The sequence below is a fragment of the Lepidochelys kempii genome, chromosome 16 (assembly GCF_965140285.1).
Source record: "Lepidochelys kempii isolate rLepKem1 chromosome 16, rLepKem1.hap1, whole genome shotgun sequence".
Lineage (NCBI taxonomy): Eukaryota > Metazoa > Chordata > Testudines > Cheloniidae > Lepidochelys > Lepidochelys kempii.
Genome location: NC_136395.1, coordinates 25337121 through 25362402, shown reverse-complemented (window position 1 = coordinate 25362402; position 25282 = coordinate 25337121). Strand labels below are relative to the sequence as shown.

Below are 25282 nucleotides of genomic sequence, written 5' to 3'. Positions count from 1 at the left end.
TTTTTTCACATAAGATAAGATGTTTCACACAAACATAAGTAAGTCTCAAAACTTTCTACTCAGATGTACTTAAAGTGTAAAACAGATAGCAGCAGCCGTCGTAAGTTCAGACCACTCATTGCCTAGATAGAGAAGGGATCATTACACTAAGCACAAATTTACCCAATGCTAATAATTGAAAAATAATACATTTGAGACTCAATCTATTTTAATCTTTGGTCATTGACTAACATCTAAACCACAAAAAACAAGGCCTAGAATATATTTCCCCAAATAAACACATTGCAATGTTCAAACCACTAAGACAAACTCCCACACTACTAACATGCTGCAGAATGTGTTCTGTTTAACCCAAAGGCCATGGCAGCCCTGGTTTGTCCTTATGATCAATACCAATAAAAGCTCTAGAAACTTAAACTGAATCAGAAATGCCCTCCCCCTGCCCTGGGTACCTTTACAAGGAGTTCCATAGGTAGCCTAAACCCTAAAGTAATTTCTATCCAGACAGCCTACTTTGCATAAACAAAGCAAGAGAGTCTGATTTGAACTTAAGACAGCTTGGGGTAGAAAGGAAGCTAGAACCAGAAGGAAAATGAAGTGAACGCTGACCACAAACTCATTATTGATGCTGCAGTGAACTGTAAACGGAACATGCTCCTCTTTCCCCCAAAGACATAATTATGGAAAAACAAGCATTTGAGTAAATAAGCATGGGACTTATACTGTACTAATAGGAGTGAATCTGAAATGAGTTATTCTGAATAAACTTGAGCATTTTTTTGTCTGAGGCTTACAATAAATTGGAATGTGGGGAGAGAGGGGACTTACATGCAGAAGCAGCACAGCGGCAAGAAATGACTGGCCTTGACAATAGCCAATCTCTTCATCATAGACGGAATAGGCCTGAAAAGAGAATCAATATTTTAAGATGTACTCTCTCCCTAGAGCAGAACTGCATGAGAAAAAAAATAAGAACTGAAGTGTATACCTTCAGTCATGACTGAACTGTGATTCCAGGATATGCTTTAGCTGCTATGTTACTGCACAACGATTAACGCAAAGAAAAAACTGTTTGCAGAGCAATTGTTGGTGGCCAGCAGATATCTGGTTGGTCGCATGGTGCTGACTGTTTCCAGCTCCTAACTCACACTGAAGGCTGCTTAAAGTACATGAAATCACTTTCCTAAGATTACTTTTACAGAGCAACACTTGCTGTAGTTGCAATCAGGATGTCAGGAGATTATGAATCACATGAATACAAGTGAGGAAGGAGTAAGACAACCTCTCTATTAAAACGCAACCTGTACTATGAAAAAGTTTGAAAACCTTTGGATTAGCTTAAAATTTCTTCAGTAGCCTCAGGGAGTGTACACACAAAAAATGACCCATGAATTTTCAATATGGGCCCTATGCGAGAAAAAAAATGGCAAGCAAGTAGTATTTCATATTGTATAGGAATGCCATGGACACATTCTGTGTGCAGTGTAGTTGTAGCCATATCAGTCCTAGGATATTAGAGATATGGTGGGTGAGGTAATATCTTTTATTGGACCAACTTCTATTGGAGAGAGACACAAGCTTTCGAGCCACACACAGCTTATTTTCAAGTCATTTTAAAATGGAAACATTTTAGTCTGTATCAAATCTCAAATGCGTGGAATACCCTCAACCATTAGTGTGCTGGAGACAATGCAAACTCATCATTAGATAGCAATTCTAAAATATTTTAGATCAACACAGTACACAGTGCCATCCCACCTTTGGATCCAGTATCATGGTCATCTCAAATGGGGATGTGTGAAATAGTGGCTTTTATGGACAAATCAAGGCCCTGTTGGGGGATTCTCTTCTTTAAATTATTATTGCCACAGGTCTCTAACAAAAGTAAGGCAAGGAAGAAAGATATCTAACTGTGCAGGTGAACTTTATAGAATAGATTTACCCTCCATTTCCTAAGTGCAGCGTGTTGGCACATGATGTTCCTCAAGGTTACAGAGTTCAAAGTCTATGGAGAGTTCTTCCCTTGGATATATATACATGGCTCCAACTGACTGCAGTGGGAATGGGGGCATGCATATGTAGACAGGATTTGGCCTTGCAATTACAGCATGCACCAATTTTGTTGGCTCACAATCCCACTCACAGAGAAGTCTCATATACTTTAAGGTCAGAAGGGACTATCATGATCATCTAGTCCCCACTTATCTCTTCTTATGCCCCATGCCAGCCTTTAGATAGTCCTGATTCTAGTCAAATTTGGACCCAAATACTTTTTCAAAGCCTTTAGCCAGGGATTGACTTTCATCTGCCAATCAAGCATCATTAAATATTTTCCCCACTTAACCTTTAGTTCATTATTTGATAATTATTTTTATACCATAGACCCATCTGTTCGGGAGGGGTCCCTTTACAATGAAATGCATTACAATCCGGTTTTGCCTTTGTTGCAGCATAAGATGCTTAAGTTCTAAAATGACAGCATTACAGTGGCAGCATTACATCTTGCACATGATACCAGGTCAACATGCAGTCACATATACAAAAGGAGCTACCAACAGACAAAGGCACATCTGAAACCCCAATTGAAAAAGGAGAGCTGCTGAACCTAACGTGGATAAAATTAATGTAATAAAACATTGTTGCTGAGAAGAAGGATATTGAAAGGTACAAGACTAAAGAGAGTGTTTGGGTGAGGATGATATTGAGCACCTTAGTCTGCTTCCAAAATAAAGATCACATGGAAAACTATCACCACCAAGGAACTGGAGAACAATTTCACATAGACTCTGAAGTCATGGAAAGGGTGCAAAGACAGTCAGTCCAGTTCCTATGCTAGCTTAAGAGTGATCTTGCTGGTATGTTACTGTCGCAAAATATACTGGATAAACCATCAAGATCAGACAGATGTAACCGAAGGATTATGTTTCCAAAGCATTTTTTACAGCAACATTTGATATTTTTGGGTGCTATTTCAAATTACTGGGTTTATGCAGTGGTACAGAAAAAAAAATCTTTTAACTGGTTACCAAGTGTTTGATTTTAGGATTAATTATACACAAGAAATGCACAAGCATTTCCTTCTGCCCAGGACAGTCCCCTGTGCAAAGCACATCATTTTTAAATGATATCCTAAATGAAAAACTATGTGCCAAGAATTTAAGCTTCAAAATGCAGAAATGTCTCCTGAGGGATAGAACACATGAAGAATTTCTAAATGCAGAATCAGAGTGCTGAAAGCTTGAGATTCTCTGGTCAAACAAGGTAATTGGATCAAACAGAAAACAGTCATTTGTACCTAATAATTATCTTCTGCATTTTAATGAGCACTTAAATGGATGCCTGCTGGTTTATAATGCTAATGAGAGATGCATAATTATCTTCAACTTTACAGATACTTAGATCTTTTGCAAGATCTTTACTCTCTGTTAGACTAATTTCAGAGTAGCAGCCATGTTAGTCTGTATCCGCAAAAAGAAAGGGAGTACTTGTGGCATCTTAGAGACTAACAAATTTATGTGAGCATAAGCTTTCGTGAGCTTTCATCAGATGCATGCTGATGAAGTGAGCTGTAGCTCACGAAAGCTTATGCTCACATAAATTTGCTAGTCTCTAAGGTGCCACAAGTACTCCCTTTCTTTTTGTTAGACTAATGTAGCTCTTATGAAAGTTCCACAAGTATTTGTTGTATTCTGAGAGCATATTTTAAAAAAACACTTTAATTTAGCATTGTTTAGGGTTGTATCTCAATCTATAGATGTGATGGACAGAAATGAGGTCATCCCCATTTGCACAGTGTTCTAATATCAACTAACTATCTAACTAAGAAATTAACTATCAAAACTGTGCAGAAATATTTGCATCATTTAACAGATCAAGGATTTCTAAAGGTTTTGTGAGGAATAAAAATGAGATGTCCCTCTTTATTCTTCACACTTTGCTGCACCTTCCTCTGTTTAGTGCGTTGCCCAGTGATCCTATAAAAACTGATGCATCTGATGAAGTGAGCTGTAGCTCACGAAAGCTTATGCTCAAATAAATTGGTTAGTCTCTAAGGTGCCACAAGTACTCCTTTTCTTTTTATAAAAACTGAGTGTCTAATAGCACTGGCCGCAGACAGGCATACGCAGGTCACGCTTCCCACCACGCAGCTCTATCACCACACAATAACCCTGATCAGCAGCCTCCCTGCTATTCCAGAGGTAGGCCCCTCTAGACTATTCTGCTGATGCACCTTAACCGTCACCTGCAGCTCCAATCCCTTCCTTTATATTCCTTTCTTCAGCAGAGACTACAAGTTCTAACAACTCAACTGCAGTTTGGTTTAGTTTTCTGTATCCCACTGGAACCAAAACTCCAGACGTTTTAGCACAGAATAGACAGACAAGATGAAAAAGGTTCCAACCCAGTGAGCTCATTTATGAGATTCTTGGTTGTTGTTTCTCTCTGAAGCGTGGGCACCTGGCCACATAAACTGTCAGGTCTCTCAGCAGGAGCAGAGCGAGGGACTGCACAGAAATAAAGGGGCAATCGATCTCTTGGCTTTGTTTGCTCATGTTGTGCTGTCTCCGCTTCAGTTTCAAAACTCACCATGAAAAATTTGTGGAAAGTTGAACCAATGAAGAAACAGCCATTTATTTCTATTTGCATAATTCCCTATAAACATTCAGTTTTCACAGTTTACAATGACATGATTCACAGGGGTGGATCTAAATCAGACATGGAGACCTCTCCCTTTGAAGAGGACACTACAACGTGATCTGCAGTAGGTTCACTCCTGCATAATTTATTTTCCTGTGTGTGTGCGAGAGAGAGAGAGAGACATATGCTTTCCCCCACATGACCTATCCAACATGCCCTGGGTTTTAGTCCTGGCCTCACTGCTGAGATGGCCATCAAGGATGCTAATGCCCAGTGTGACGGTGGTTGTAGTGTTGTGGACCCCAGTCCACTAGGAACTGGATTAAACTGAAGTTATTTTGTATGAGCTGAAACAACCTTTGCACTGTGGCAACTTTTCAATTCAACTGAGTTTACAGAAAAAATAAGCAAACGGGAAACATGACCAATTTAAATCCAACATAATTATTACAAACATAAAAAGTGTGTGTTGACCAAGACCACTACACACAAGGTTATAAAATACCTTGCATATTTTGTACAAGGAGTCCTGACCATCTCCCCCAGTATCCTTAAAGTAATCATGAGCTGGGAACGTGCGATTGATGTCCCGAGTGATTGCACTGTCCTGGGGAGACTCCTGTTAAAACAAGAACATGAGAGAAAAATCTGTATGTTAAAAGTGATGCAGTTTAAAAATCAGCATAAATTACGATGTGCTGGAATGAATGGCTGGTAGACTATCAGGATATGCCGTGCACCTCACTCAATACAGACTAGGGTAGACAGCCTGCAGCCCTACCACCTCGGGTCACAATCTGGTAACCTAAGCAGGTCCGGGCATGGTCAGCACTTAGCTAGGAGACTGCCAAGGAAAATACAATCAAGTGTTACAGGATGTGGTTGGTGGTGATTCAGTAGACCAAAAAAAAAAAAAAAAAAAAAAAAAATCGTACTGAACCCAACTGCCACTACACAAATTCTACTTCCTCTTAGGTAAATTGAGGGTACCAGTCAAATAATCTTTGGTCATTGTAGTCTGCCACGCTAAAATTCACCCCCCAGTTTAGACAGAAGTCATTTTTCACCTCCCACCAAAAGCCAAGACACAATAAGGGTGAGAACAGACAGGAAATGGGATCCAAGCCAGAGCAGGACATGATTTCACAAAAGAGAAAAGCCATACTCTACTGGCTGCATACACAGAGGCATCACATCCTGGCTCAAGGAGGTGGCTCTGGTGCAACCACCTTTAGAACACTGCGTGCAGAAGGAGATAGAGCGAGGCTACAAACAGCAGGAGTAGCTGGAAGTGAAGAAATCCAGTCCAAGAAAGGAACTGATCCTACTTGAGAAGGCCCTGAACAAAACCACCCTGGAAAAGGGGGTGTCTAAGATCGAGAAGGTGGAGGTGGTAGAGGCTTTTTCCAATATCTGTGTTTGCACCAAGAACAGCACTACAGGATCGTGGGGTAGGGAAAGAAGGGCCAGGTATTACAATGGGCTCAGGAGGGGCTGTTGAACTGGCTGATACCAGTATGTCAGAGGGTGACACTTGCCTTGTAAGAGAAACCAGGGCCAGTGCACCTGCACCCCATCTACTGACCCAGATTAGGCTTCAAAAGAGGGCATTGGAGGGGAGGGGAGGCAGGAGGCCCAGTGAGTCAGAGGTCAGAAGCTGCAGGAAGCAGTCAGAGCCTAAAATGTAAAGGGTGAGCTGAGGAGATGTTTTAAGTTTGGACCCCCCCAACCCCAAAAATCTGCCTAAGAAAGACTGTGGGTGCGCCAGCAAATCACCAGGCAGTGAGGGAGAAGCCCTGTCTTGTTACAAAGTATTTCTCTTTCTAGAAAACCTGTGGAAATGCTATGCTAGCACCCCTCATTTTCCATCTAACATGTATAGATCTACTTCTAACACACCTCCCTCAGGAGCTCTAGACTCAGAATGCTGTCCCCTCTAGCCTCTCATCTGAGGGTGCTGGAGTAGCTGGCAAACAAAACTAAGCTTCACAACTACTTCATCAGGCAGCAGATGCTGTACCCTTTGTCTAGCAATTAAAGCACAAGGGCAGAAGGCAGGATTCCTGCATTCTGCTGCCTCTCATATTGACCCTATTGTCTTATTGTTTCCTTGTGCTCCTCCGGTCGGTCGGACGGCCTGTATCCACCTGCTGTCTCTTGTTTTACACTTAGATAATACGCTCTTTGGGAGCGAGGACTCTCTCTTTGTTCTGTGTTTGTACAGCGCCTCGCACAATGGGGTCCTGGTCTGTGACTAGGGCTCCTAGGCCCTACATAAATACAAACAACAGTAGTTGTGGGCATTTCATCCAGAAAGATGACAAATTGGATGGAATTCAGGAAGAGCAACAAACATGATAAAAGGACTCATAGAATTGATCTGAGGAAGTACACAGTGAATATGTATAGCTTGTCGAGCAAGTAAGTATGTGACCACTGTGGGTGCAATGAATCAGTATTTGAAGAGGGTCACCAGCTAGAAAGGACAGGAATTTGACAAAGTATAAGACTAGGAGTAATGGGATAAAACTAAAGCAAAAACTTGAGATGAACATCAGGACATTTTTTTCTAGCAGTGCGATCTATTAAACAGTAAATATCCCTGTAAAAGGCTGGCAGTGACTGTCAGAAAAACACCCCACTCTATTACCAAAGTGTTGATCTTGCCAGTCAAGGGTTAGGAGGATTTTGCTCATTCCCTGAGGCTGGTGACTTGTTACCTCACCTGAATTTAAGGGAGGTGATGGGGATGTCTGGGGAGAGAGGATCTAGGACAGGGGTTCTCAAACTGGAGGTTGGGACCCCTCAGGGGGTTGCAAGGTTATTACATGGGGGGTCGCCAGCTGTCAACCTCCACCCCAAGCCCCGCTTGCCTCCAGCATTTATAATGTTGTTAAATATATAAAAAGTGTGTTTAATGTATTGGGGGTGGGGGTCGCACTCAGAGGCTTGCTGTGTGAAAGGGGTCGCTAGTAAAAAAGTTTGAGACCCACTGATCTAGGCTTGAGGGAGGAATCATAGGAGCAGCCAAGCCTGGGAGGTGGTGTGATCTGACCTGTGCAAATGTATTATTTATTAATAAAGCCCAGCTCCAGAAAGGGGTGAATTTGTATTCTACATACTGGTTCAGCATTCCTCATAGAGCAGGTTGGGATTGGCACCTGCACATACTCCCAAACTATAGTTGTCAGTATTCCCAAGGGCAAAGACAGCTGAACTTCTTGAGTTGTTTTGCGGGCTCTCTCTGCCACCTCATTCTGCAAACCATTCCTACTGTATAAGCTCAAGACAGAGCAAACAGCACTGAAAAGCTGAATATGGTTTGCAAACAGGGAAGCCATACAAAAGTATGCTTTGGTTTTCATGGATTGGTAAATAGGGTACTTTATTTAAGGTGTCATTAGAAATGGCTCAACTTACATATTCTTTGCTTTGCACAGAAAGTGGCAGTAAAACTTTGTTTCTTTTAAAAAAAAAAAAAATGCACGGAGGAGAAGAATAAATGAGGGCAGGTGGAGAATGAGGTTGGAAGCACAGTGGGTTGAAGAGAATTCTTGGCTCCCTAAATCCTCAGATCAGAAAAATGGGAAGCTTTTCTTACAATAGCCACCACTAGGACTTGGAAGGCAATTAGCTAGTGCTTTGTGGATGGAGTAAACAGTAGTAAAAACAACGAGGAGTCCTTGTGGCATAATTTATTTAGGCATAAGCTTTCGTGGGATATAACCCACTTCAACAGATGTGAAGTGGGTTATATCCCATGAAACTTTATGCCCAAATAAATTTGTTAGTCTCTACAGTTAGACAATGAGAATCTCACTTGAGCTCGCTTCCAAATGCTTTACATTGCATAAGCTAACAGCAGTTTTATTCCCTCTTTTGAATCTGTACTTGTGACTCTCTCACTGATTTTGAGGTTTCCTAAAGGGAATTCCAAAATCTTTGTTTGATCTGAACTTTGGTTTAAAAGTAGGAAGGTTGCTAATTCTGCCCAGTTTGTCTCTGAGTAGATATGATGTATTTTGTGAATTTCTCTTGCTGATATTATTAGTTCAATCAGATAAAGGATCAAAATCTTTTAAATATGTACTAATTTTTTAAAATATAACAGCTTACATCAGTAGTCACATTTGTTCACCTGCAGTCTTGTGTACGACTTTATTGCTCTGTAATCCCATTGAAACAAGAAGGATGCCATGAAGTCCACTGAGCTCAGTGCAGTACGTAGTGGTAAAGATCAGCAGTGCAGTTGTTAAAGGAAGCTAGATATAGACAAAAGGACCAACCGGTTCGTTCAATCTCACGTGATAACTAGCACATCATAAGCCTGAAGACACCCTCTCCAAAATAGAAATAAGTGTGCTAAAAATGTCACAGTAAGAGTCTGAATTGCAATCAGAGGCAAGGAGGTTAGGCTAATGGTGCCATATGTAAGTCTCCTCCAGAGGAGACCACATTCTCCATATCCAGGTTTTTATATGGGCACTCATCACATGAGTATCTTAGCACCTGTTGGGGGTAGTCATGTCCTAGCATTTATTTAGCTGAATACCATGACTAGTATCATCACCAAATGCATGAGAATAAACACATGTTCTTATTCTTGGTTGATTTCCATTTGACTATATAAATTGTCTCATTTCAGTACTGGAACAAGGGGCTTCCTAGGCAGCTAATGAGATCAGATTTCCTCACTGGTAAATGATCATCTGAAAAGAAGACTCTGAATTCATTAGGCAGCTTGTCCTACTGAAAGCATCAAGTGCTCCCTTCATCAGGTGCTACTGTGTCAATGACTGAGGTGCAATTAAAAGATTATGTCCCCTTAACATCTAAGTTATGGAATTTTGCTCCACGTAAAGGCTGCAGCATAAGAGCAAGATATAGTGTGGAACCACAAGGGAAGAAAGCTTGTTTCCAAACAGGATATTTTTAAAATAATCACTTTTGCTAGAGACAAAAAATAAACAAACAAACGAACAAAAAAAACCCAACAGGAGGCTCTTCTAAACACGTGAAACCTCAAGTGCTCTACAAAAGTGATGCTTATACATTAGGCTGTGCTATCAGCCCTGCCTATATTACATTAAAGCATACTTTCACTTGATCTTTTGTTCTGGAAAATCCCCTTGATAAAAAATGGGGACAAAAGTTCTTATTCCGTATTTGAACGTCGCTTGTGATTTTAATCCAAGTTTAACACTCTTCTCTGTGGCTTGTCACAACCATATCATTATAAAGGCAATAAAACTTTATTAGTATCAAGTTATTGGATTGTCTTGCAAATGATCTGTGTACCATACATCGCTGCAATTCTGTAACAATTTAATGTGTCTAAAGAGTCTATCACATATTTAGGAAAACAGAATCAATCATAATGCAACACTAAAGAATTTTACATACGAATAAGCTTTTTAAGTTAACGAAGGCAACTAAGGACAAGTGCAGAGTCCTGCACTTAGGACAGAAGAATCCCATGCACCGCTACAGACTAGGGACCGAATGGCTAGGCAGCAGTTCTGCAGAAAAGGACCTGGGGATTACAGTGGATGAGAAGCTGCATATGAGTCAACAGTGTGCCCTTGTTGCCAAGAAGGCTAAAGGCATTTTGGGCTATATAAGTAGGGGCATTGCCAGCAGATCGAGGGACATGATCATTCCTCTCTATTTGACATTGGTGAGGCCTCATCTGGAGTACTGTGTCCAGTTTTGGGCCCCACACTACAAGAAAGATGTGGAAAAATTGGAAAGCATCCAGCGGAGGGCAACAAAAGTTATGAAGAGAGGCTGAGGGAACTGGGATTGTTTAGTCTGCGCAAGAGAAGAATGAGGGGGGATTTGATAGCTGCTTTCAACTCCCAGAAAGGGGGTTCCAAAGAGGATGGATCTAGACTGTTCTTAGTGGTAGCAGATGACAGAACGAGGAGTAATGGTCTCAAGTTGCAATGGGGGAGGTTTAGGTTGGATATTAGGAAAAACTTTTTCACTAGGAGGGTGGTGAAACACTGGAATGGGTTACCTAGGGAGGTGGTGGAATCTCCTTCCTTTGAGGTTTTTAAGGTCAGGCTTGACAAAGCCCTGGCTGGGATGATTTAGTTGGGGATTGGTCCTGCTTTGAGCAGGGGGTTGGACTAGATGATCTCCTGAGGTCCCTTCCAACCCTGATATTCTATGATAAAGAGGGTATTTATTGCCTTTAATTAGTAGATGAAGTAACCAGAGAAATGTATTGCTTAATGGCCCAATCATGCAAACATTTAAGCATGAGTAATTTTATTGATGCAAGTAATCCCATTGACTTGACTATGTGCTTATTTGTTTGGATCACTGAGATATAATAGAGTAGCCAGCTTTTTAAGTGGAGGGGAATTACATTTAAAAAAAATGATCTGTTCTGGTATCAAAGAGGTCACCGAAGTCCTAAGTACGAAATACTAAGTACCTTGTCCTGTTGCAGAGACAGAGCAGTGAGGTAGTGAAAGTAAGGCTGAATTCAAAAGGAACAAATCTCACATTTAAGCCACATATTTAATAGTAATTGCAAAGGCATCTATTTAGAAATCATCATAAATACATCTTTCAGGCTATCATTTCCACTTGTCAAAAAAGTGGGATTGGACATAGAGTTGGTCTCTCCCTGGATTTGCGTGACTCTTCATCCCTCAGCTCCTTATGTTTTGGTGCAATTCAAGTATCACTGAAGTTGGTTCCTGCTACTAGAACAGTTTGGGGAGAGAAAAATATACGGAAGTGATAAAGCTTTAAAAATGTTTTTGAAAACACAGCTTTTAAAACTACCCATTAGTACAAACTGTTGCAACTCAAGCATTGTGTAACCTTTCCTTTACTACTATTTTTATACCTTGCTGTGAGAATTGGCTCACTGGGCAATTTCTCATGCTTTCAGGGGACTGGGAACTGAAGGAAGCCCTTCTGAGTACACACCCTTCACAAACCGGGATTGAAAAAATAGAAAGCTAAGAATGACAGGAAGAAAAAGAAAGTAATAGAGTGGAAAACTGCCATGAGAACTGGAGCAAGTATTGTAAAGATAAGAATTCCCATAACAACTCATTGCACTGACTAACAAGGAGGAAAGTTTGGAAGCTGGAACAAATCAGTCTCTTTTTTAAACAGGGGGAAAAATTTCTAAAAAACTGAAAGAATAGCGAAATACCACCAGTACGGATGGTTGGTCAGTTTTTTTAAAAAGCAAAATAACAAACAATGGAAACCAGTTTTCAAGCTAGTAAATACAAAATTATCTATTGCAGATAAATATAACACGCAGGCTTCAGCATTAACTGGACTGTACATACTGTCTTAACCCTTGTGCCATGTTCCCCCTCCCCCCCCCCCCCAAATATGGCATATCTGCCAAAAATGTTCATCGGATTGGGCCATCTTTGTGCAGTTACAGTCCTGACCAGTGTTCCAGAGAATGAGGCAGGTGCAACCTGAAACACTTTTGCTACAATGCAGGATTTAGGGCTGCCACGTAGACAATGTAGGACACTGACAAGTGGGCTCTCTCCCCATGTTGTTGATCTTCTTGCAGAGCTCAGTAGGCCCAATTTATCCCTGCCAACCCTGACACAGGACTTAAGGAACATAAAAAGAGAGAGAGAGAGAGAGAGAATTAATGCAAGGAGAAGGAAGGTGATGCCAAAGGATGAAATGGGCACCCCTCACAAGGGTAGAGAAAGTGAGGGAGAAGGTGGCTAGTAGGGCTTGAAAGAAGCCTGCCACCAAGCCCTGAACCCAGGGAGCCACTGGGCACCACTCCAAGAAGGCAATTACAGGTACAAAGGTGGGAGGGAAAGCTGGGAAAGGCCCTTTAAGGGAAAGGTGGATCTTTGGGTCCCATGGAAGCTCTATTTCCAGACCAGTACCAAAATTCTGAAGGCTTCTCTGAACTCCGAACATTTTGAGGTTCTCTCAGGACTGCTCCAAAGGCATTTGAAAGACATGACAAATTTTATGTTTTGTTTGGTTTGGTTTTTTTTTTTTTTTTTGGGGGGGGGGGGGGGAGGTTTGAGACAGGGCAGCCATTAAAAATAAACTTCATCAGAATGTGCACACAGCCTCTGGTAGCCTCCTGCTCCTCCAACTCATTTGGAAAAATATCCATCCCTGGATAACTTTATGATGCAGATTTGAAAGGGGGAAAACAAAAAAAAAAAACCAACCAAACAAACAAAAAAACACCAAGATCAAAAACTTTTGATATCACAGGAAGGTTGAAGTAGAAACAAAGATACAAAACAAACAATAAATAGCATCCAGAAGTATATGGACTTTAAAAATGACAGTGCATTCCTTTTAACAGACTGGTGAGACCCAAACAATGCAAACATTTTTCAGTTGCTAGTAAAGACATTTATACACAAGTTTTCAGACTACAAGAATGCAAACTACAGAACCTTTTTTTTTTTTTTTGGCTGTTGACTTTATTTCAGATCCTGAAAGCTCATTCACTTGTTAAATTATCTTACATACTCATTACACCAGGGATTCAATTTACAAAATAATCTAAAAGCTTTACCAAAGCAAAACACTTGAAGGGCTAAAGCACAAGCAGCTCACAAATGCATAGGGTAATTAACATAATGAGACGTAATCTACATTAATTATTGCACATTTTAAAATGTACTTTTTATATCTGTAATTCCAGATACTATGTTTAAGATTATTTTTCTTAGAGTTTAATAAAAAGCTGTCTCTATGGCTAGTATTAAAGCCTAGGGGAGTCTGCAGCCTGCTTGCACATCATCATTGGCTGCTCTTTCTACTACTTGATGAAAATGTTTGTTTAAATTATTTTTGTCCTGGAAACTGCTTTTTGGAAAAGGTCTGATCCTGAGAGCGCTTCTGATCCTGAGAGCGCTTCTGACTGGGCAAGACAAATAGTCAAGGATGTAGTACAAACAGTCAGTACACAAACAATAGAGGTGGTCAGAGCTTAGGACAAAGGTTGCAAGAGGTGTCAGCAACACAGAGAACTGTTTTATTTGCAGAAAAGTATCAGAGATGTCAGCAAGTGAGCAACTTGACAGCACACAGATCCCTGCTGAAATAAGTGTGGCAACAAATATACTGAATACTGCCACGATCTACAATACTATCCCCAGAAAGGCATGAAGAGCAAAGAGAACACACAGGATAAACTGGAAGTGTCAGGAAGAAGCGCCCATCATATTGTAACCATTTGCAAAGGTCAGGTGTTTTTGTTTAAATCAGACAAAACATGAAGTTCTTATATGCCTGCCCAGAACAGTACACTTATTCCTATCAAGAGACTGCTACATCAGCTCTGTGAGAACTTTATGTTCCTCAAGGATCAACAAGCATCTGTTCTTTCTTACATTTGTATCGCTTTGGTCCAAAGATTGTGAACAATAGCTGTCCCATCATTTCATGATCTCTTGGAATAATTCAGGTTTAATTTATAAAGTGATAAAGGGAAGACAGACAAATGATTTTCAGTACAATAAAACTCAGACCACTTTCCAATCTGGTTTTGTAAAATCCGGAATTTTCTGCTAACATAGATCTCCAAAATATCCAACTTCGCACCTCATGGAAAGTTTTCATAGCCTATTTTTCTCAAGAAAAACATTTAAACTAAAGGTAAAATAAAATTTGTTTCAAAGCAGTAAGTGTAACAATTCAATATGTAGACCAGATCCAAAATAATTTACTTAAACTTAGGGTGAATATTAAAAAGATAATTGTAGTATATTGTTGAATATTTTGCATGTTGCACATTCTGGGTATCCCATTTTCTGTTCACCTTATTTGTATTTTACATTTAATTAAACTCAATCCCTCAGTGAAAAAGAATGCAGCGTTAGAAATAGCGTCATTTCACATATCATGGGATTTGTCCCAGAAAAGTGTTGAGGAGGGAGAGAATATTGAGAATATTTTAAAATTACATTTTTATATTGTGCAAACAGTTTGATGTTTATCAAAACATCTTTAATACAAAAAGGTTTTCTACAATATTAGCCTCAGCTATAATTTAAATGCAGTGGACAAGTGCAAAAACATCACAGAATTTTGTGGTAACCTAATGTTCGTGATCGGTTATCTTGTTTTTCATTCGTTCTCTTAAGTTCCATTCATATTTGCATACAAAAAGGCCTAGTTGCCATTTACATTAGAAATTCCTTTTTATTTCTGTGTTAAAACTATTAAGTCCATCAGAGCCTGAGTTTACCTCTGGAAGTGATTGTCCAAAGTCAGGCTAAGAACTTCTGACTATTTACTAGTTGCTACGAATTACAGTAAGTTATATTTCTTAAACAATAATTCTGTATGACCATACACATGAATTCCCTTGGTTCTCACGGTCATCATAACAAATCCATACCTTACACTGATATTACTTCCCACAGAGGTGCAACTGCTTTTACAAAGATTTTGTAACACAATTCATGAAAAAGATTACTATGAAAGTATGAGAGTGTAAAGCAAAGATCCAAAGCAATCAATGGGATTTTTATATGCTATTCAGACTTTGCACAGAACATGTGGCATGTAGTTGGAATGCACATGTAACATGCAAGAAAGAAGCCACTTTCATGCCAAGTTTCAGCCTTTTAAAATGAGTGAAATAGGGTTACTAGCAGAAAAACTGGCAGACTAGTGACTTCAATACTATTATGTGCCACTGGTAAGGTAAGTTATTTTGGACAGACCTACACATTTTAGACACACGCCAGCATAGTAAACATTTCTGTGTTAATATAAAATAGTTATTCATTGTTAGCAGGATGCCCTGTTAAACTACTGCCAGATTTATCCTGTAGTGTCCAAATTCAGTGGCACTCCCAAGTTTCTTTTCTATACATTAAATTCTAGCTTTTCATTGTCTTTGATGTTAAGCACATTTCCTAGATTTGTCTTGGACCAAACCTATGTTTTTAGTAAGAAAAACTACACCTGTTGCTAAGATCTCAGTGACCAGTATAAATCTCAGCTTTCACAGCTAATATTTGCTAATGAGAAATATTACGTTCAGACACAGTATACAAGGGTTATTTGGTACTAGCATTTGCTAAACACATCTGCAGAACAAATATTCTTTTTCACACATTTCATTGACTACTTACTGTAAGTTGATTGAGACCAATTAAGAATGGGTGGACAGCTGCAATATGATACAATAATTCAGTGATATTGCATATTTTCCACCCAAATATGGCAATATAGTAGTACAATTCTAAAAATAAAAGTGAATCCCTTGTGGTAGCCAGCCCTTTTGCAGTGTTCATTTCCTTTTAGGGCTCAAGTTTCCCACAGGAAAATTATAAAGATGAGTTTGGCAAAAATGTCATACATCACGAGTATAAACACAAATTGCTTGGTCAAGGTTTTCTTGCCTTGGTCAAGTACACACAAACTAGTCTCCCAGTAAGGCATTAAAGACAGGAGGGAAAACATCCACCGTGCAAGAGAAGAGAAACACACTTACCAGCCCAGAGTCACACACAAAGTCACCCAAGACAAAAATGAAACAATGAACTTTAATTTATTTTTTAAATGTATTTTATGAGCTACTCAGACCTTTGAAATAAAGTGTGCAAGTGCATTTAAGAATAAAAACTACACTCTTAACAAGGCTCTGTTGGAATACTACATTAAAGAGATTAAGAAATTCTGAAGCAAAAAACCTTCCAGTATCACCATCCATACAACTTCTGGCTAAAACATCTCTGATTGACAAACAGGCTATTGAGTTCTGAATATCCTTTTGGAAGAGAAGGAATACCAAGTCACAATATCTCCTTTAAAACTACCTTGTATAAGTGATTATATTTTGCACCAAACCTAGCATCCCTTCAAAGAACAGTGTTATACAAGTTAGGTTTCAGGCAAACAGTATGGTTATTTTATATTGTTAATACATGATCTGTATATTAAGAGAACAGACAATCCTAGGTTGCCATGTCAGTAGTTTGAAATGTTTCAATAGCCCTTTAAATTGTAATATGTATCAAGATTACATTAATCCAAAGTAAACAGCAAACAAAAAATGTAACCCAGTGGAACAATGATTGAAATTTCTGCAGTTTTCTCAGGAAGGAAAATGTTGGTAATGGATGCTCCAAGTGTTCTGAGAATTCTCGAAGAACCGTATCAACATACTTAAAATTACATGTCCTACTGCAGCTCCACGCTTTATATTGGTGCTTTGGTTTCCTTTTGTGTTTTGTTTCTTTCTTTAAAAAAAACCCCCCAGCATACATGCACTGATAAAAAAAAGTTAACAGGCTAAGAGATGCTTTACACTGCTGCAGCACAGAGCATCTCAGTGTGAAAGATACATTTGTTTCTGAGTTCTCTCAGTAGCAGATAAAATTCACTTTTGGAAATACATAAGGACTTAGGATCAAGTATTTTACATGCTTCAATTTATTCTATTCCCATTTAACATCTGAAAATATTTGTACTATTTTAAAATCAGTAATATTTGTAGCTTGGCCTAAAATCTTAAGGTTTCCTATTATTAGCCTTAGTTGAAAAGTCAGCTACAGGAATCCCGATTGAAATAATAGGTTAAAGTACTCTTAGGTTGGTTTTCTTTTTGTTGTTTTTTTTTTTCTTAGTAGTTTCAACTTGGCACAAAATATACACATATATATATTTAGAGCCACAACAAATCTTCAGCTGTCTCCTTAGATACCAAATGTCCCGTTTCGGCACACAAAATGGGACAAATCCAGGGACAGATTAAGAATGAAAGAGCCAGGGCTGAAACTAAGACCATATCTACACTAATGAGCTTACAGTGGAACAGCTGTACTGGTGCAGCTGTGCTACTGTGAGATCACTCATGTAGCCGCTCTGTGACGATGGGAGAGAGCTCTCCCGTCGACATAACAAAACCACCTCCACAAGCAGCATTGGTAGCTCTCCCACGGACATAGCACTGTGCACAATACCACTTATGTTGGTGAAACTTACGTCACTCAGGATGGTGGTTTTTTCCCTACACTCCTCAGTGGAATAAATTTTACCAACATTAAGTGGTAGTGTTGACATGACCTAAAACCTTTACACTGCTTCACAATCAAAACACTGCACCTTAGAAAAGTCTCAAACGCAGGGATTGGACTGATCCCAAAATCCACTTGTGTGTTTTTCACCTCAATGTCTAAACTGCATTGGTTTTGGTTTTTTTCCACATCAAGGCTCTTTTTCTCCCTTTTACGTTAACTATTTTCCAGCACCTAAAAAGGTATGCAAAATGCTTTACAAACACATTTAATCTATTCTTTGCCTTGCTCTTCACACTTTAAAAAAGAGTGCCAATTGTGACAGCTTTTGTGAGGTGAACACCTGTTCACTGGGAACAGGACTCAGACCCAAACGAAATTCCACATGAAGCCACTAAGCCGATACCAGATGGCAATTCTCCACAGAATATACTAAAGTTTGCCTTGCCCACTACTACCCTGAAGGGAGGAGATAGATAAACCAAGAGGCCTTTAAAATAATGCTTTATCTACTGTATTTTCCTCAGCAAAGCAACCTGAATGGGCATACATGAGAAGTCATTCATGCTTGTAGTTTAACAGCATGTGAAAAATCCATTTTTAAGTTACTTTTAAAATTTCTAAACCCATGCAGAAAGAAAACATCACCGGTATTAAGAGCCAGACGGAAGCCCAAGGTTAGAAACTGCAAACTAGTTTCCATCCTGCTGCATTCACTGTCAGAATAAAGAGGATGAATACTCAATTTTTACCCAACAGAGTTAAGATGGAAGCTGAATTTCAAAGGTAATACATGGAGAGCAACTTATCAGCCCAGCAACTTGCAGAATGCTGTGTTGTACAGCATTCTTTTTAAATATGGAATTCTGGAATGACATATATTTTGCAAATCTTTCCAGATAGACCAGAACTGAGGCTGAAGACAACATTGCTTTCTGTTATCTGAAAGGACCAACTGTGCCATTTCTTTCAGTGAGCCTGACTAAGATTCTTAAGTGATACAGCATTTTTATCTTCAAGAAATACCATATCCCACCAAATGGGCAAGATCAGGAAAATAAATGTTTCTTAGACTGCTAGCTTGCTCAGAACATGAATCTATGTATTTTTTCTTTCCCTGTGCACTAGACAATTTCTTTCTTGACAATTGCTACGGAAAACATTTTAACAGGTCTTTTAACAAAATACTTGTAATAGTATGTGATGAAAATATCTATTAATTTTTCACATTGTAGTACTTTCACAACCTTATGAAATTAGCAATTTTAAAGTCAGCTAAAGATCAAAGCCTTACATCATATTCAAACAAAAGATTTCACAAAGAAAATCACTAGCACTATATACTAAAGCCACTCTAGCAGAATGTTTATTTATACTTCCCCTGATGAATCTCTTTATACTCTTGCCAACTAAAGATTTGGTCTTCCATTCATCTAATTATTTATTTTCATGGATCCATTAAAAAGCTGAAACCCCAAAAGAAAACTTTTGTTTTTCATTTTGGTAAAAGTAGTGACTAATTTTGATTAAGCATATGTTTTCTCTTTGTATCATGTGAAACTTGCAATATTTAAGAACTAGTATATGTATGGATATATCTGTACATATTCATCTCATCTTTATATGGGCTTTGCATTATATGCACTTATCTAACCCATTCCATCTAAGGATATCAAATATTCATTTAATTGTCTCCATTTCCCTCTGAACTGGAATTATCATCCTCATCTCACAAATGGGTAAAAAAAACAGAAGTGAAAGAATCCAGGACTCCAGATTCCCTTCCCCAACTTTAACCACTGAGCCACACTCCCACATCATACCAAATAGGCACCTTAATGAAAAGGAAAGACTGAGATGCAGTACAGTACGTAAACACAGTTAATGATCAGTATATTCAAATATTTTGTTGAATCAAAATCTAGGATTTTAAGTTTAATATGACAACAGTATGCATCTCTTTGGAATTTCAAAAAGTTATTTAAAAGAGCAAAAACTATCAAACTTTTCTTTTTAAAGTGTTGACCAGCACGAATACTAGAAACTGATGATTGAATAAAGCTAATAGGTCAGATCAGTGCAAGACAGTTTCTTATCAATGTCCCTTTGCAAGTCACAGATCCCTGTTGCAGCTTCCTAGACCTGCTCAGATTTTGTCACCTGTTTAGTATTCCTGACATTGCTCTTCAAATTCTCAGACCAAGACAATGAAAACTTTAACAAACTGTCTGGTCTAAATTGATTCTCTAAATATTTAGTCACTTAAATTAGCAAAACAGATTAATAAAGTGCCCCAGGCTGAGGCACCAAGTTAAATCTGGTTGCAAGCACACAACTGATTATAATTTAAATGTTTTAATTCAATTTCAAAACTCAAGAGGTTTAATATTTGATTAAATATTGATTTTATGGCCAAACTAACAGACACCTTGAATACGCATCTACAGAAACGTTTCTATTTGCCACTATCATTAAACAAACAATAATGCAGATAGAAAAGGAGTACCTGTGGCACCTTAGAGACTAACCAATTAAGGTGCCACAAGTCATCCTTTTCTTTTTGCGAATACAGACTAACACGGCTGTTACTTTGAAACCTGTAATAATGCAGATGTGGACCACAACTTAATTTACATTTAAGTAATACTTTACTCTCAACAAATACAGACTCTTAAGTCCCCTGGGGGAGCGGGGGGGAAGGGGAGAAAGGAGGGAGAAGCAAGTATTTCCTTATAGCAAAAGAATTCAAAACCGAACTGGGAATTTGTCAAGTCAAAAGGAACAAGCTACGTTCAATAAGAGAGGTGGCCTCAAATCATACAGATGAGGAAATAAGAGTAGAGGTGGGAAAAAAATCACCAATGAGTCAAGTACTGGTATAAAATGCTACCTCTCATGTGGTTAACTGACAAAGGTTTGCTCATCTAGGGAAACATAACAGATTAGCTGAGAACAGAAGTGCTAGGTCTATCTAGGGTCTTATATAAACCCCCCTTTACCCTAATAATCATAGTAACTGAACACTTCACAATCATTAATTAATTACCCCCCTTTTATTGGGGGCAAAGAAAGGTCACACGGTGCCAGGAAATTAACGTAGATTTCCTGAGCCCCTTTCCAGTGTCTTAACTACAAGTCTATCTTTCCAAGTCACACAAAAGTTGTCACCAGAGGGGTTTCACAGTTCAAAATTTTGCAGAGTAAGCATGTAGACACTAAAACACACAAAGGCAAAGCGCAAACTAACAGAGAAGGATGTTCAGAACTGCATGAGAAGCAATGACATTTAGGGAATGGAGTACAGATAGGGAGGCTCTGGGGTGGAATAGGGAACTAACTTGCTATTTAGGATTTGACTGTGCCTGGATTTTGTTCAGAAGTGAGCTGACTGGGGTCTGCACACTACATGCGTGGAGGACACCCAGAGCTTCTGGATGGACATCTTTGTAATGTCATAAATCCAAAATGAAAAGAGTAGATGTCAGTTTACAAGAATGAGTATATGGTATACAAGACAAATTCTACAGCAGAAAGAACTTTACTGTCATTCGCCCCACTCCAAATGAACTATTTCATGGCACTGATGTAACTGCACATTTTATATCATTTCTGGCATATCATCTTTCACGTAATTACTTAATTATAAACATATTTTATTTTACTAGCTGGTCATGTCCTTTAGTTTCTTTTGTTAAATCTTTCTGCATACATGTGTATAAAAAATAGGTTTTAAATTTAGACAGCTTTCATCTCAGAAAAATATTATGCGGACATAATTTCACCACCATCCTGCATTTGCCCATCTGCTGACATGGAGGTCTCTCCAAAACGGTCACTGTGAAGTACTAGCACAGACCAGGTACACAGAGCACAAACACAGAGGCACCATAATTTATGCATCTGTGATGTTACTGAGGCTCATGCTTAAAAAGGGGATTACGTGAGAATTATTATTTGTACCTACGCAGACTAAGCTAAGGGAAACTGGATCTCATGCAATAGAAGGATAGTCTATAAGAGTCAGGAAACACTCCCTCTCTACACTTAAAAGTTTGTGGCTGATACCAAACTGGGAGGCATTGCAAGTGCTTTGGAGGATAGGATTAAAATCCAAAATGATCTGGACAAACTGGAGAAATGGTCTGAAGAAAAGAAGATGAAATTTAATAAGGACAAATGCAAAGTACTCCACTTAGGAAGGAACAATCAGTTGCACACATACAAAATGGGAAATGACTGCCTAGGCAGGAGTACTGTGGAAAGGGATCTGGGGGTCACACTGGATAACAAGCCAAATATGAGTTAACAGCGTAACACTGTTACCAAAAAAGTAAACATAATTCTGGGATGTATTAGTAGGAGTGTTGTAAGCAGGACACAAGAAGTAATTCTTCCACTCTACTCCGCACTGATTAGGCCTCAATAGCAGTAGTGTGTCCAGTTCTGGGCACCACATTTCAGGAAAGATGTGGACAACTTGGAGAAAGTCTAGAGAAGAGCAACAAAAATGATAAAAGGTCTAGAAAAACATGACCTATGAGGGAAGATTGAAAAAAAATTGGGTTTGTTTAGTCTGGAGAAGAAACGGCCGAGGGACATGGTAACAGTTTTCAAGTATATAAAAAGTTGTTACAAGAAGGAGGGAGAAAAGTTATTCTGCTTAACCTCTTAGGATAGGACAAGAAACAATGGGCTTAAATTGCAGCAAGGGCGGTTTAGGTTGGACATTAGGAAAACCTTCCTAATTGTCAGGATGGTTCAGCACTGGAATAAATTGCTCAGAGAGGTTGTGGAATCTCCATCGATAGAGATTTTTAAGACCAGGTTAGACAAACACCTGTCAGGAATGGTCTAGATAATACTTAGTCCTGCCATGAGTGCAGGGGACTGGACTAGATGACCTCTCAAGATCCCTTCCAGTTGTATGATTTTATGTACAGTACTGCACAACTGGTTAGGCGCACTATGGGGGATTTTCACTTTCCTCTGAAGGACAAAGTATTGTTCTTGTTGGAGGCAGCCTATGAAACTTGATGGTACAGCAATCTGATTACCTATAACTAAGGCTGAGGAGCTATAACCTCTGCTCAGTCAAACCTAATTTAAATCACCTAACAATTAATACAAAGAACTGGAGAATCTCTAAAGTGAATACCAGACTGTAGCATGATTGGCTTCTCTGAGGTCATTTATGAGCAATACTAGCGCCTGGAACCTAAATCCAGCCATGTGATGGTTGTTCCCTAGAGACCTGCTGGATTTCTGGAGACACACTGTTCATTAATGTGTATGGAAAAGTAGTGCAGTGTACAGCTTGGGAGCCACAGGCATATCAAGCAAGTGGGAACAGGCACTAATTCTATGCTGAAAACACAAAGGCAGAGTTTCTGTTCTTCTCCTAGCATGCAGATGGCTCTGACTCTAAACAGCAGTTTACTGGGGAAAGGGTTTGCAGAAGATCTTAGTTTCACAAAGTTGCCTAAAAAGGGAAGATTCCTACTCATCTCCCGGTTTCTAAAATTAGAAACAGTGATGGCCTTTACAATCTCTTGTACTTCAATAGAAGTGGGGTTCATCATTTTTCATATGGCACAGGTTTTGATTTTGAAGCCGTTTTGATTTTTTTTTTTTTAATTTAAATCAGGTTGAGGTTTTGTAAAACTAATTTGAAAATGTGTTGTTGCCTCTTTAGATCAAAATTTATATTTAACTAAATTATAAGTGCTGTTTTTATTTAAAAAGCCACTACTGTAGTGTAGTTTACTGAATTTTGCAAAACTGTTTAGTGTGAAAAATAAAATATTGAAAATTAAGGCCCTGAACCTGCAAACGCCTCACCTGGTATGTAACTTTACTTGCATAAACAGCCTGACTGATTTCAATGGATCTATGCACACGCAAAAGTGTTTTCAGCATCCGGGTCTAAAAGTTTTTATTAAACTTCTTGATGACAAAGTCTTTGTAATTCCAAAACAAAATGGCCTTGGGGGTTAACAATAATTAATTCAGACTTTCAATACATTAAACAGAACTATTAACTTTTAGAGACACGGGCCAAAATGTTCAAAAATGAAAGCTTAAAGCTAATCGCATAAACCCAAACAGTCTCCTGAGGGCTGGATTCTCAAAAGCACTTCAGTCACTTCGGAGCACCAGTCCCACTGACTTTAACCTGCAAACTCTGATGGTGGCATACTGCTTGGTTGAAGCACTTCAGCTTTTCTTGACTTGTGGAAGTTCAGTGTATCAGATAGTGTGACTGTCTACACATACAGAAAGGGATATTTGCTTATCAATGTTGGGTATTGAGTTGGTGGTGTTCTCACAGGAAGGATGTTAATTGGGGCCCTATGTTTGTCATTTTCCAAGTAGATGAGCATCTTACCTGTGAAACTTCCTGCTATTTTTTTTTTAAATGATAATGCCATGGTTAGGGTCTGGGAGTTGGGAGACCCAGGTTCGATTCTTTGCTCCTCCAGCTTGACATTAGGTAGGTCATTTATTTTCTCTGGGTCTGAAGTCTCCATCTGTAAAATGGATTATTTCCCTATCTCACAAAGGTGGTGTAAGGATATTAAAGATTGTGAGGTGCTCAGATACTACAGTAATGGAAGCCAAGTACCAAAGGAAGGTATAAGTCTGAAATTCTACTGAACAATTAGGACCCTAAAGTTCAAAACATGCACTAGTAAATTAAGACTATAAAATGGGGAGTGAAGAAATACCCACATGTAAATGCAGAATTTGATAGCACAAAGCTATCATCCTCTTTTTACCTCCCCTAGAAAGGAACTCTCCATATTAACAAAATTGTCACTGGATTTGAATGAGAAGATTAACAATTTGCACGTTTTCTCCTTTTGAAACTATTTTAAAATAGCAATACACTACAACCTCAACCTCCAATAATTTAAGTCTTTTCTTTTTCAGTATGAGAATATTGGATGAGCTACATAAATTATGTCACTTTCTGAAAAGCTATGCATGTGAAAATGCTTCCCTGTGGGACTCAAAAATGCCAAGTGAATTCCATCCAGTAATTAAACAAGTTATAAACCCTCACCCAGCTGGATCTGAAAATGAGTCAGATAACCTAATAAAAAATAGAATGTAAAGCCCCAGATACAAATTTGAAATTAAAGTGAATTCATTTAACCACTTAAATTCATGGAAGTTTCATAGCAGACTTAATATTTTTATGAAAATACAAATAATGTTTACATCTATGCTCTCTTTGTCACATTTGTTTGTGCAATTGTCCTGGTCAGTATTTACTATTCTGTAAAGTATTATGAAAACTCAAACAAGTACAGCGAAGCACAAGGACTAACTTTCAAATGTAGCTATGAAAATGATCTGACTATGAAGTCTGCTGTGTAACAGTTCATAGCATCAATAGTGCTGACAGTCCCTGAAAACAAGCACTATGCCTCATGTCAACTACATACCAAATGAAGTTAAGTGAACTCCTGACAAAACAAGGTAATAGAGTGTAAAATTATTTCTTCCTCACTTGGTCTCAAGCACACAGGGACCGATTCATCTCTGATGTAACTTCACTAAAGTCAATAGTTATGTGTGATATGAATGTGGTGCAGCAGCTTTTAAACTAAATACAAATCTACCATTCTGTCAAATGA

At 38.8% G+C, this 25282-nt stretch overlaps 1 protein-coding gene across 9 annotated transcripts in view; it reads right to left on the bottom strand.

Moving 5' to 3' along the window:
• RABGAP1 (RAB GTPase activating protein 1) overlaps positions 1-25282 on the bottom strand; it is a 130572-nt gene that overhangs the window by 28954 nt on the left and 76336 nt on the right. For 8 of the 9 annotated variants that reach the window (XM_073314400.1, XM_073314399.1, XM_073314403.1 and 5 more), the window contains 2 exons: positions 5144-5257; positions 829-903 (listed from right to left, as the gene is read on the bottom strand). In XM_073314400.1, the coding sequence (XP_073170501.1) occupies positions 829-903; positions 5144-5257 (189 nt within the window). Of the gene's footprint in view, positions 1-828; positions 904-5143; positions 5258-8776; positions 8901-25282 lie in introns of all 9 variants that reach the window. The other variant, XM_073314408.1, reaches the window with a different exon arrangement.